Source organism: Puntigrus tetrazona, chromosome 9 (assembly GCF_018831695.1).
Source record: "Puntigrus tetrazona isolate hp1 chromosome 9, ASM1883169v1, whole genome shotgun sequence".
NCBI classification, from domain to species: Eukaryota; Metazoa; Chordata; class Actinopteri; order Cypriniformes; family Cyprinidae; genus Puntigrus; species Puntigrus tetrazona.
In genome coordinates, this window is record NC_056707.1 from 23,469,793 (window position 1) to 23,485,169 (window position 15,377).

Sequence of the window (15,377 nt, forward strand, 5' to 3'; positions counted from 1 at the left end):
TTTAAGCTTGACTTTTCACTTTAGTATTTTAGCACTTTAGTCTTGTTTTCAGTCTAGAACCTAGTTATTCTATCACAATTAATATTTTTTTCTTTAAATTTTTTATTTCATTATTTTCTTGACAAAAGTATTTTAGTACATCCATTTTAGTCAAAATTAAATTTACATTTTTTATCTATATTTTTGTTGATTTATACAAATGTATATTTTTAATAGTTTGTACTATAGTTATATTTTTGTTAACAATATCATTATGACTGCTGATTTGTGAGTCTTTATGGGTGTCTTATTTTAAAAAAATACTATACTGCTCAATAATCATTATCAAACGAATAAACACAAACATGCATAAATGATTAAATACCTACATGCATTTAAATTAAATAAAAGTAGCTAGATTGCTTCAGGAATGCACGTTCGACCTGCTTTTGACAGATGTTTGGAATCCTGTAGAAAGGAAGCAGACCCTCGCTGCCTGAAATCTCTTTTCAAAAGCGTGTAATGAAATATTTTTCCATAGTGACGGTGAGTCATGGCTGGTACTGTGGGAAAGGGCAGATGCTGTGAATATCGCCGTAGTGCGCTAGTGAAATGCCAGCAGTGAGCTGGGTGATCTGGTGGTTTTAGGGAGAGGAAGGTGTCTCTGCTTGCAGCTCTTTAATGACGCTAATGGAGTTGTTTATAATCCAATGACTCACGATAACAGGCATAAACAAAACATCTCGTTTGCATCATTTTCATCTCCCATCACTTCTTGGCAGCATCTGTGAGCTTCAGCGCTGTCAGCGGTCTCGTGTAAGAGCCACATGTGTAGAGATGCTCGCCTGATCTTTCTTCTGAGGTCATTCGGCTGTAAGGCGAGGCTAGTTTATTTATATAGCTTGGTTCTTACACGATAATAATTCAGAGTGCTTGTATTGTATTTTCGATTACGTCCATTACATCATTCGCAATGCTTCAAAGGATTGTATATTACCTCATTAAAATGGAATCTTTTTCTTCTTTCTACTACAACCTTCAGATTTATTTATTCATTAATTTAGTTAAAGCCATTGTTTTTAGGGACACACAGATGCACTGTTAGCGTTAAAATAAAAGCAGAAACAGACTCAAACAGTGCCTCTGTGAGCCACGACTGACAAAGGAAAGAGCATGCGCTCTCTAAAATGGTGCTGCAGTGGCGTCACGGTATTTTTGTTTTTATTTCGTTACAAATAGTATTTATTACATGGCAGTCAATGGGACAGTCACAAGCCTTTCATTTTTGATCCAAAATATCTTAAATTGTGTTACTAAGACAAAGTTTTTACGGTTTTAGAACAACATGGGGGTAAGTGATCAGTGACAAAACTTTCATTCTGAGGTGGAGTAACACTTTAATGCCATTAAATACCATAACAAATGATCTGCTCCTTAAAGGGTTCATCCCAAAATTTAAATTCCGCCATTAATTACTCACCCTCATATCCTTCCAAACCCGTAAGTCCTATGTTCATTTTTAGAACACAAATTAAGAAATTGAAAGCAATAGGAGAGCTATCTGACCCTCCATATACAGTAATCCAACTGAAATGATCCAGATCCAGAAACGTAGGAAATACATCGATAAAACAGTACATGTGACATCAGTGGCTCAACTTCAGTTTTACAAGAATTTTTTTGTGCTTAGAAAAGAAAACCAAAATAACAATTTATTCAACCATTGTTCTCCATCCATTTTAGAGAGCACCGCAAAGCATACGCACACTTTCGCCACGAACGTAAACAATGCTGATTATGTCAAATACATTCTTAAGCACTCTCCAAAATGGTGGAAGATGTAACTGGGAGAATGAAATTATGTATTGTTATTTTTGTTTTCTTTGCACAAAAAAAGGTATCACAAAACTGAAGTTGAGCCACTGATGTCACATGGATTGTTTTACCGACGTATTTACTACGAGCTGGGAAAATTTCAGTTGCTTTGCTGTCTTTGGAGGATCGAATGGCTCTCCGATTTCATCAAAAGTATCTTAATTTGTGTTCCGAAGATGAAAGAAGACTTTACAGGTTTGTAATAACATGTGGTTGGGTGGGTGAGTAATTAATGACAGAATTTACATTTTGGGGTAAACGAACCCTTTAAATTTGCAGTCAGTCAGGGATTGACTCTCTCCATCCTTGGCTACCTGGAAAGGTCAGTACTTAACAGTGACTGTGAGAATGAATGAGTATTCTGTACTTACACAAAGAGCTCAGGTGGGCCTCCACGGTCACTTGATATGCAGGCCAGCCTTAGCAGGCATACCTGCACTTTGAGCCTGCACTTCCAGCAGGCTTTTGAAGACTCTTTGTCAAGCAGCCTCCTAAGGATGGAGTCCAGACAAAGAATATGCACAGATGCTCTTCACTCTCTCACAGTTGAGACCCACAATGGAATGTCAGCAGTACTGGTATACTTTGATTTCAAGTTGATATTAACACAATAATAATAAAAAATGAAAGACGTTAGATGCCATACCTGAGGGATCGGGCCTTTAGGAAAAATAGGATCTTCACTATTTAAAGGGATAGTTTACTTTGAAACTACTATTTTAAGTTTATCAGCTTACCCCAGGGGCATCTAAGGTGTCTTTTTTTCTTCAATTTTGAGATTTTTAAGTTAAACAATAGTAGTCTGTCAGTCATATAATGGTCAGTATAGGGAACGTTTTCTTCTAAAAAAAAAAATAGAGAAATCTAAATAAAACCATATCCCATCGTAACGATACATCGATGGCCTAAGACACGAAACGAGCGGAAGAAAACTAACAGTATTTATATCGTTTTTTACCTCTCGTACACCATCACGTCCAAATAATCTGAGGGCGCGCACGCTTCCGCTGCGTGATGTGCGCGCGCGCGCTCTGGCGTAGTCTGCCAAAGTCAGTCAGACTGGTGTGTGATGGGACGCTGTCGTCAATGTCCTCGTCGTTCAACGTTATCTTGTCTGTTGCGATGTAGGACTAAATATGTTTGGATATTCACAGTGAAAGGTAACACTTGCCATTTCTGTGTAAACAATGAGTGGCGTACACGCGCGAGAGATTACTTCGGCGCGTGCACGCCCTCAGATCGTTTGGACGTGATAATGAACAATGGATAAAAAAAAAAAACTATATCAATACTGTTCGTTTTGTCACACAACCCGTTCGTTTCGTGTCTTAGATGGGTTATGGTTTAATTTGGATTCTCTCTGCATGTTTTTTTTTCTCTCATAGAGAAAGAGTTTGATTACCGACCATTATATGACTGACAGACTACAACGGTTTGCCTTAAAAATCTAAAAATGGGATCTAATGAAAAAAAAAAAACACCAAATCTTAAATGCCCTTGGGGTAAGCTGGTAAACCTTTCAAAGTGAACTACTTGAATAACTACTTAAAAAGCAATGTTATTTGAGGCTAAATGCCACTGTTTCCTACAGTATTCTGTTTGCGTTCACAAAGCTTCAAAACATTCACCAAATCTTAAATAAACTAACACGATTTCACCAATACTACTGCGTTACACAAATTATTTGATGCTTATAATTACGGCTTTTATCGATAACGCTTCAAATTTATTTTAAATACAATTTTTAAAGCCTATTATACCTTAAAGACGACACTTGCTTGATGACGCTTTAAAGATGACGGTTGCATTTTGCGGCCTTGTTGCATTTACATGACTTTTTATCATTATCGGAAAAAAATATTTAGGAGTTGGTTGTTTTAACCGAAGTTGTGGGCAGTTTAATGGCGCTTTAAAGGCTGCAGAGCTCCTCGTTTAGATTTTTGCTATTTGCCTTTTAATATTTAGAGCTGTTTAGACTCATATACTGCTGAGCTGCAGCCATGTTCATTCATTTGCACCTGAACAGTCTATTATTTTTATAACGCCATGTTTTAAAACGCCATCTCTGTGAGACTAGGACCAAGGGATCTGCCATGAAGGTAAATATCTATATAAATACACCAAATAATAAATTATGTTGAAATTACAATTACAAAAACAAATTTCTGATAGATCTCTAATGCGGATTTTCTCTGTCCCTTGTAGCGACCGCTTCTCTATTCACATGCTGCTGTTTGAGTCACATGGCAAAATTCATTACGACAGCATTAACAAAAGTAAGTTCATAACAGAATTTGAAATTCATAATACAAGCACTGTATGTTGTGATACTGGTCTTCTGTGCCTTTTTTCCTGTGCTAACGGTGTTTATCTACATGTTTCTGTTTCAGCACTTATATATGGTACGTGCGGGTCATGTGACAACATTGCATTAACACGGTAAGTTCAGAAACCCAAATGTTTCTTACTTTATAAAACCAGAAAGTGTTTCATTTGAACAAAATGAACACTACACCACACTTACTGTACATTACTCTTCGTATACATGTCACTGTTTGAGCCCTAAATTAATACAGTAATTTCAATAACCCATTTTTTAATAAGTATAATAAAAAGTATCTATTTTATATATATATATATATATATATATATATATATATATATATATATATATATACACACACACACACACACACATATATACACACACACACACACACATATATATATATATATATATATATATATATATATATATATATATATATATATATATATATATACATATATATACACATATATATATATATATATATATATATATATATATATATATATATATATATATATATATATATATATATGTATATATGTGTATATATGTCTGTATATATATATACACACACACATATATAAATAAAAACAGTACTTTGTGAAAGTATTCATACCCCTTTGTTTTTTCCACATTTAATGTTGCTACCTTATGTTAAAATGCTTTCAATTATTATTATTTATTCCCCACATAAATCTACACTCCATACGCTATACAGACAAAGAAAAAAAGATTTGTCAAAACTTTGTACATTTAATAAAAAAAAAAACTGAAATAAAGACCATAAGTCCATAAGTATTCATACCCTTAACTAAATATTTAGCTTAAGCACCTTTACAGTCTCTGGTCTTTGTGTTTGTTTGCCGCAACGAGCTTTGGCAGTTATCTGCCATTCTTCTCTTCACCTCTCAAGCTCTGTCAGGTTGGATGGGGGCAGATGCACATGTTCAGATTTCTCCAGAAATGTTCGATTGTGTTTAAGCCTGAGCTCTGGCTGAGTCACTCAAGGATATTAATTTGCAGTTTGCTGTGTGCTTGGGGGTCATTGTCCTGTTTGAAGGTGAACCTAAACTGCCTGTTACGGTAATATTTCTATATTTTGCTGCAATGAGTGTTCATTCTACCCTGATGTGTTGCTCAGTCCCTGCTGCAAAAAAACAGCCCCACAGCATGAGACTGCCACCAGCGCACTTTACTGGTTCTGTGCAGGAAATGGTTTCCTTCAAACATGAAACTTGTAACAGAGGTTAATCAGACCAGAAAATCTTGTTTTACTTTTAGGTGCTATTTGTTTTTGCATTTTCCAAGAGTGTTCTCAGTTGAAGAGAGGATTGAGTCTCGCCGCACCGTAACAACGCCCAGATTGGTGTAGTGTTCTTGGTCACAATAACCAAAGCCTTGAAGTGTAGTAACATCTACAAGCAATATAACTGCTTCTGAGCTGCATCTCAACGGTTCCAGATAAGGGTATTAATACTTATGCAATAAAATAATTGTTACAAAGATGTTATTTAAAGCAGATTAACAGAAGGCAGCCATATAACAAACATGAAAAAACGAAGGGGTATGAATATTTTGCCAAGGCACTGCATATGCATATATTTAGTAATAAAAGGCTATTTTTGGGATTTACGTCTTTGTCGTGCGCTTCGTATCAGAACCAGCATGTTACAGCATGGTTGCAATGGATGGCACTGCTGTAACTACGCCTGAAGCTATTATGAATGCTATGTGAAAAATGGAGAATCGCTTGTGACATAGCTTTTTAAAAAATCTTTTATTCTTTTTCCTCATTCTAGGAGCAATGCTGCATCAAAGTTGACATCAAAGGTAGAGAAAATTCAGAGGGAGTAATTTAACGTGTCTAAATGAAAGAGAAAGATTGTTTTGTTGGAAGATACAGAGCGAAGCAGTTCAGGTGAGTAGCAGCAGTATAATCATATAATACGCAAACAATCGTTTCATTGTTATACTTTCATAATTGTGCTTTTGTGTTGATCAATAAATTCTCATAAATTTGTCGTTTATGGTGAGGCACCACAGCTCAACAGGGTAAAAAATACAGGGTACTTTTACTTCCTTAGTTGATTAATCACATTATAAGGATTTTTTTTTATTATCCCAAGGATCCAGTTAAATATGTACTAACTGAATACATTTTCAGACCATTTTAAGCTATGTTCAAAATAGTTTTCGTTGACGCTAATCAACAGAGATTGTCACTTCATTTTACAAATTTTTCATCACTTCATAAATTAGAAAATTAATTTTCTCTAGCCTTGAGGTTTTTATTACTTCTGCTTGCATCAGAAAGACCCGATAAGAGTGTGAAAGTGGGTGCGAGGTGATGATGAACACGGTGATATTACTTTTGATTTCAGAACTAAAAATGCAGCGGTCAAGCACAGAGACGACAGGAGACCTTAAGATTTCTGGTAAATCACTTGATAACAATTATTTGCTAAATATTTTTTTTTCTAAAGACTACTGCGTTTCTAATTAAACTAGATTAGGAAAGGAAAATAATGACAAAAATAAAAAGCTTTTTTTTTTTTTTTTTTTGAGATTACCTACCTGCATGCGTTCACACCAGACGCGTCTTGCGCGAATAAATCACGCTATCGTCGCGTAGTTTGACGCTTGAACATTACTCTCTTCATTCACGCATGCAGTTCTCTTTTTATCTTTATTTCCTAATACGCTTTTATAATGTATATTGTTCATTAAAACTGATATTTAAAAAAAAAGGCAGAGTTGTGCTTGCCATTTCTTTTATTAGAGTGAAGATAGTCAGAGTATGTGCACATAATATCTATAAAACACATAATGATGTCCATCAGAGCCTTCAGAGGAGTGCCCGGGTTTTCCGACCTCCTCACTCACTTTCTTCCGAGCATGATCCTTTTTGTTCCTGTTTTGAAGATGTATCGTACAGCGACAATGATTTCTGCCTCCGGTTGCTACGTGGTAAGCACTTCACTACGAGAGCAAGCTCCTGTTTCGTTAACGCGCCGCGTATTTTCGCCAAAGTTCAGCTTTTTGAAGAAAAGCTAAATTGACATCGACTTGACATGTAAATCACTCACGGTTAACGCGTCATTCGCGTCTACTGGTGTGAACGCACCTGACATGTAGTTCTCTTCCTCTTCAAGGAAATAAATACTTTGTCCTCGTACCTGAGGATATGAAGCATGAAGCGGAAATATTGAAAAGTGTCTGTCAGCAAATTCAAGGTTTACAGGAGACATCCGCCGTGGAAGAGTGTGATTTCATTTTAGTTTTCTGCTTTATTGCTTCAAGAGTCGGAACTAATATTGATGCTGCAGTGAACGAACTTAATGCTCTCTCAGGTAATATACAGTTAGTAAATGTGTAAGATATCTAAACTCATTTTAACAAAGAGTAAAACCGTTTTTTGACCATTCTATTTCAACAGACTGCAAACCCGCTGTTTTCATGGTGTTTCATCACACATTTGACAGAGAGAAAGTTGTAGCGGATAGCAGCCGCATTGTGACCCGGGTGAATACGCTCACAGTGGACTGTCTGTTCAACGAGGATGAAGGATGGATGGACTGCGTGGAGAATCATGAATCTTTGCACAGAATTTGTCGATGCCTGCAGATAGAGGTACCCAGAAAGATAAATGTTACACAGTAAAATTAGTATATAAATGTAAATGTAAGTAAAGATTTGTGATTAGGAAATGTATATGATGTTTGGCAAAACAAATGTCGTTCAAGAGCTTGTTTTTTTGGTTGTTGTTGTTTGTCATATAACTTCTGTATATAACTTCTGAACCAATAGGATAAACAAGGGAAGAAAAGAGCTAAATCAAAGAGTCAGTATGATTTATATATATTTATTTATATATATTTTATATATATATATATATATATAAGCACAGTGAAAAACATGCAACTATGTCATACAGCTATGTGCAGAATCATTTAACCGTATGGATGAAGAGGATGGGTCAGCAGGAGGACAGATGAACTTTGGTTCACTCAAAACTTGCTTTATTTTTTAAATTTAATTTTAGCAATATTTTATACAGCTTTACGTGATGGATAAAATCCAGTGTGATTATTTAAAGTTAAATTAATTAATTGTAACTTGTATTTGAATTAGGGGCATCAAATGATGACATAATTACAAAGAAAATATTTTATGGGGCTTTTTTGATGCTTCAAATCACTCATTGTTGCAAACTGTACAATAAAATGATTCTTTATTGTGGATGTATCCGGATTGTGGTCTTTTATTGTCTTTAGTCTCATACTATATCTTAAATATGAAGAATTAATTTGAATTGAATCGCATTCAATACAGACTGCAAACTCAAATTTTAGGCTAATATAACACATAATTAGTTTACTTTATAAATGTTTAAGTATAATGAAAATTCTCCGTATGTGACGTCCTTCCTGGCAGAGTGGGCAGCCACCTGTGACGTGTGTAACTCTATCTTCCCTTTAACCAGAGCGCTTTTCTAGCAGCAGGCAAACACATTTGTCAGCCCTCACTGAATTCCCATTGTCATTCTGTTCACCTCACAGTTGAAATAAAGAGAGCTGCAATCTGTAACCTTTATTGGGAGCGCTCGCACTCAGTCTCGCTCAAGCCATTAACATTTACACAATTAGAGAACTGCAAGAGCAAATGCTGTTTGGGCCCCTCGATTTCAATGAGCACAGAAATGGTGGGTAATGCTGTTCAAAAAGTAATATTCTAAAAAGCCCCTGGTTGTTTGTTTGTTTTGTTCCTTTGTTACATTATGGTAATTAAGAAGGGGCAATTATACAAGAGAAACAGAGGTAGAGAAAAGGGATAATATTACACTGCTGCTCATATAAATAGTAAAGTTTACCCTTAAATTTGTGTAATATATATATGGTAAAATAAAATGGTTAGTTACATACCTGGATTCTGATTGGTCAGCAGCTGTGTTTTATCAAAGACTATAGAATACCCCAGACATGTCATTCTGAGAAATGCGCACTGGGCATGTTACTGAGCAACACCCTTAGCAACATAAACAATCAAGAAAAACAGTATTAAAATTGTTCTGTGTATTATATATTTCGGCCGAATTAAATGTCTGTTATTTATGTTATTATTAATTATATATATTATATATATATATATATATATATATATATATATATATATTTTTTTTTTTTGGTAACCCTTTTAAAAAACGCTTCGATCGGCACCTAACAACGCAATCCTTCAGTCGCGATTTATTCACGATATAGCACGGCTATTGCTTACATAAAATATAAAATACGTTTTAATAGAATAACTGCATTACACGGAAAAACAACAAACCGTTTTTTTCATAATATATTTAAAATAATATGGTAAGTCACATTAGTTTGCTGTATCAAGCTGCAAAACATGGTGCTTTGCACAGCTAAAATTACCTGGAAGCAGATGAGACCAGAAGCCTCGCACATTACATTTACAAACTTAAAATGGTATTAGATTAACACAGTGCGTAGTTTTGGTGATTCTTTGGTTTTCTTTTGGTTTACCATCAAGCCTTCTCTGCACTTTCAAGTCAAGTCAAGTGGCTTTTTATCGTCATTTCAACTACATATAGCTGTGCAGTACATAGTGAAATGAGACAACGTTTCTCCTGGACCTGGTGCTACATAAAGTCACACACAATTCAAAAGAACCCCACATACTGAGCTAAGACAGTGTCTCAGCCACATAAAGTGCAAAGTGTGCAGACTAGTGCAAACAGCAGGGGAGTAGAGTGCAAACAGTGCAAAGACCAAATCAGTGCAAGAACACAAAATACAAACAACGATAAATATGAAGTGCAAGAATGCCTATGGAACAGAAAGACCATTCAGGCGTGATTACTGAGGAGTCTGATGGCTTGTGGGAAGAAACTGTTCAGCAGTCTGGTTGTGAGGTACCTCTTTCCAGATGGCAGGAGGGTGAATAATGTGTGTGAAGGATGTGTGGGGTCCTGTGCTATGTTGTGGGCTTTGCGGATGCAGCGTGTGGTGTAAATGTCCGTGATAGAGGGCAGAGAGACGCCAATGATCTTTTCAGCTGTCCTCACTATCCTCTGGAGGGTCTTGCGATCCGATACGGTGCAATTCCCAAACCAGGCAGTGATGCAGCTGCACAGGACGCTTTCAATGGTCATTCTATAGATCATAGTCAGGGTGGGTGGAGGGAGATGAGCTTTCCTCAGCCTCCTCTGGAAAGATAGGTGCTGCTGGGCTTTCTTGGTGATGGAGCTGGTGTTGAGTGAGCAGGTGACGTTATCAGTTTCGCCTTGTACGAGTTTATTTATACTTGTGTGTTCTAGTTAGCGTCTAGTGCACAAATTACACGACTTTCTGATTCTACCCTTTACGATTTTGACCCTTGCTACATGCTCTAATGCATTGATAGAATGGTATAGAATGGTAGAATGGACTGTAAGAAGGTATTTTTTCTGTGGCCACGAAAATATTTTTTTTTATGGGTTCATATGAACTTACGCTGAATGTTCACTGAATGAACAGATATATAAATAATTGCAATTAATCATTATTTGTAATTATTTATATACATTTCCCTTTATGAGCTGATTTGCTGCACAACTTTCAAACGGCATTTTTATTTTTTAGCTCACGGAATGGAACGCACAGGATTGTGGGATATTAAAGGCAGCGAAGGATACATCAAAATTCGATCAGAACAAGGTACCTCCGGAGACAGGACGTAAAGCAGAATTTAAATTCGGACTTGCCTTGATGCCTTCCTGCTTTGGAAAGCTGCCTCTGAAGGCAGCGTTCTAGAGCTTTTGGACACAGCCACTATAAAAAAAGCATAGTTATAAGAAGGTGAACTTGCAGGCTTTTCGTCAAATCTAGTTGAGATCTTGTCAGGTGTGCGTCTGTATCCTTCGTGATCGCATGTTCTCTGTGTGAAGGTCGGTCCGTGTGAACTGAATGATGATAAGAGGAGAGTTCAGCTTCACTGGAGGCAAGATTAAGATACTTTAAACTCCTGATTTCAAATTATGCTTCATGCATTTTCATATTCATGCCATTTTCACTGTGTGCTGTATGTAATACGAGTGTTACTTTGGCTTTATTTAAAAAATATAATTCCCAAAGCACCCAGAACAGCCCCCAGAGTGCCCAGTTTGGTTACAATATTTACTTCCCATTAAAGTCTTCTAAAGTATAAGTATCCATTTTCAAATGATTTAAAATGTCTTAAATGATAATTACAATAAGTACAATCGTATCAGCTTTATACCGGCCATTGGCCACACGGCTTTCCAAGCTACCATTGGCATTGGCCTCCAAAAAACCCATATCGGTCGACCACTACTGACAAAACTCTGCAATCAGAAAGAGGAAGTCCGTGGCAAGTGTGTTTGATTAGATGCAGCTGTGTGTAATCAGTGGAGTGGATGATGGGAAACGTAGTCCTGGGTGATATGCAACAGTTTGTGTAGGGTGAGAGTCAATGTAACCGAAAGGCAAGCAGACGGACAACCATGATAGCAAAAACACTGCGGGTGATGTATGAATACAATTTACATTTGAAATAGTATTTTATTTTTGCATTTGCCTTCTAAAAAAAGTAATCGTCCTACAATTTTTCCAGTTGCTTTTGGTGTGAAACATTACGCCTACCGTAAATATATTGTTAGGTGTTTCGACAGACAGAAAGAGACTCTCGACCAACTCAAAAGACATTTGCGAGGTTGGAAAAGTGGACATGAAAGAGCAGGGATGGCGTGATGCAGCTGAGTGGCCTTTCCCAGCATCCTCTCTGTCTGTTCCCCGCACTGGCTCATTTCCAAGTCTCCCGTTATTGTGAAAGCAAGCCGTTTATCATTTGACTTCACAGGTCAGTGTCTTCATTAAAGTCAGCACTTCAGCGGTGATAAAAGAGCGGCACACAGCGTGCAGACGCCGAGAGCTTAATGAAATGTTGTCCTCATTAATTTACGCAAAGCCGAAGGACACAATCAACAAAAAAAAAGACTTTGTTTCCTTTAATTAGTGCCTGGTTCGTCCGTCGCTTTTCGGTTTTGCCGAATTTGGCCCATCTGCTCTGCTTAATTATGCAGGCGTCTGACGATCGCCCGTGCGCCATTGGATTATTTCGCCGAAAAATCAAAGCAAATGTGGCTATTTGTAAAAAAAACTGCGCTTGTTTTAATGCCTCGGGGGGGAAATGATTTGTTGGCTTTTATGCTTGCTGTGTTCGGTTGGCCGCTCTGTGTCTTGTTGCTCGTTCGACATGACAGAGGTGCCGTTGAATGCAGTTGTGGTTGTTGATGGGGGCGCTGCAGGGCTGCTGACGGCTTCCTGCTGACATACTGACATTTACTCTGACTGATCTGCGAGCATTGTAGCCCGTCAGCATGCTTTATCCCACCCTCGCTCTTCAAAGCCTGCTGCTCACCAGCCAAATATTATATGCCTCCCATTATTATTAGCAGTAATAGTAGTAGCAGCAGTAGCAGTAAAAGTTTACTATCGATAGTTATTAAATATTGCGTTATTTAATAATTAGTATTCATGTATTATTGTGGTAACACTTTAAGGTTAATATTTGTTAAGAATGATCGGTAACGCTTTATTTAAGGGGTCATAATACAGAGTAATTACCAAAATTAGGTACTTAGTTGTAGCCATTGTACTTACATGAAATGAAATGTACTTATCATGTAACTAAGTTATGGACCAGCCTGTAATTATGGTTTGCACTTATGTAGATGTAACAGGCAGCTACTCTTACACATGTACTTGCACTTAAGTACAAACTTGATACACTTTATTTTAAGTGATTTGAATGTAATTTGAAAGTTATTACATGTATTTAAGCACATATGCGACAATCTTTTGGTTACATAAGTAGCTGTGTAACATAAGTAGCTGTGTTACATTACAAACTGTAAGTACAAAGTTTTCCATAATGTAGTTAAACGTTAAGTCATTTTTGTTTTATGTAAGTACAATGGCTACTGCTAAGTACTTACTAGGCAATTACCCTGTATTATTGACACCTTAAAATAAAGTGTTACCGAATGTTCAATACTACTACAGCATTTATTAATCTTAGTTACTAATTTCAGCATTTACTAATACATTATTAAAATCACAAGTTGTGTTGTTAATATTAGTTAATGCACTGTGAGCTAACATGAACTAATGATTTTATTTTTATTAACTAACGTTAACAACGATGAATTGATACTGTAATAAATGTATTGTTTGTTCATGTTACTTAATACATTTACTATGTTAACAAAGGACACCTTATTGTAAAGTGTTACCGTTATTATTAAGGTTAATTTAACATTATTATTATTACTATATTTTGATATTTAATAAATATGCACTTAACAAATATAATGTTATATTTAAAATGTTTAGAAATTCATGGTTGGTATATCATGGTTGTAAAAATAAATTAGAAATAAGACTAAATAAACTAAATCAATGAATTGCAAATAAAAATGTATAAAGCACTGGTTTCAAGCTCAATCGTTGGAGGGCCGCAGCTCTGCACAGTTTCACTCCAGCCCTAATCAAACACACCTGATCCAGCTAATCAAGGTCTTCAGGATCACTTGAAACCTCCAAGCGGGTGATTTGGAGCTGGTTGGAAGTAAACTGTGTAGAGCTGTGGCCCTCCAGGAATTGAGTTTGAGATCAGTGTTACGTAAAGGTTGTTCACCTTACGTCACTGACCTTTGCTAAAAGTCAAAGTGAATGAATAATTGTATAATAATTTTTATTTTATTTATGAATATTATTATTGTTTTTTAATTAATTGCTAATTAAATTATTTTTATATTAACATTATCATTATTAGTAGTAATATATTATTATTATATATTGTAATAAAAATTAAAAATGAAATCAGGCAGTATCAGAGGATATTGAAACCTTTTACCCCTCACTTATTAACATAGAATGGCTTTTATTTCACCAAAATTCTCTTTGTCGGAACATTTTTCAGTTTATATTCTAGACAGCATATTTCTCTGACGTTGTAGGAATGGGCCAAGGTAGTATGACCTGTGGTAGAAAAAAACACCTAGAATGATACTCTTCAGTGGGCTACAAATAATGACGGATGGTTGATAACCCATCCAGGAGTGCGGCTTATTGGGTAAGCGCTAATGGACGTGTGGTTGTGGCTCAAACTGAGAGAACATGAAACATCTGGCCCTAACTGCTCAAACTCTCCAGAGCATGCCAAGGGGAATCATTTGGCCTCGAGTTTATTTCCCTCACTTTCCCTCGAATGTGTTGGACATCTGTCTGCTACTTACTGCGTGGTTTCAAATCATCTCGTCTGCTGCAGGTTTTGTCGGAAGAAGAGAAGGGCTCCACAGCAGGACAAGAAGATGAGGAATGGGAGAAGGCCTTGTCTGTGGAGAGGTTCGGGGACATCATCACGGAGTCTGCCATCAATGGAGCAGACAAAATGGGCCGCAGCTACAATGAGAAAGACTTTGAGTGTAAGTCCTGCCTGATGCATAACTTACCACGAGTATATGTGCACTTCATTTTCAGTGATCCATGAGCGGGTAATCTTAATGTCAGGTTGGTTTAGAAAAGGTTTGATATCTGTTTAGGATCACAAGTTAAGTGCTCATTTTAGACAGATTTGGATTAATAACAGTAATATTAATAATAATAATATTTATAATATTTATTATAAATATATATTTAATATAAATAGTTATTATTTATATTGAGATTAGTATTTTATTTATTTAAATAATAATAAGAATTTATCATTAATGATAATATGTAATATAATATAATGATATTATAACATAATGATAATAACAATAATAAGAATAATAAAATGCAATTTTGTAATTCTAATTGCTATATATATTAATTAGTTTTATTAATATCAACGTTATTCTTAGTAGTAGTAGCATCATTAACAATTATTAATTGGTTTTAGTTTTAAAATTTTTCATTTAAATTAACATTAATAATAATAGTAATAATATAAATGATTAATTTGGATTATTATTGAGCATTAAGCATTAAGGTAAATTAAAATGTATTTAATTTAGTTAACTAAAAATAAATAACAAATTATTTTACCTATATAGTGTTTTAGTATTATAATATATAATATATTTCAAGAATTTTGTTGGTCTTTTGTCCTATAAGATTGTTTTTCACCCTTG

General features: G+C 35.7%; 1 protein-coding gene across 3 annotated transcripts in view; it reads left to right on the forward strand.

Annotated features, from left to right (window-relative positions):
- slc4a3 (solute carrier family 4 member 3) overlaps window positions 1–15,377 on the forward strand; it is a 66,119-nt gene that overhangs the window by 19,642 nt on the left and 31,100 nt on the right. For all 3 annotated transcript variants that reach the window (XM_043248779.1, XM_043248780.1, XM_043248781.1), the window contains exon 3: window positions 14,531–14,687. In XM_043248779.1, coding sequence (XP_043104714.1) covers window positions 14,531–14,687 — 157 coding nt within the window. The remainder of the gene's footprint in view (window positions 1–14,530; window positions 14,688–15,377) is intronic.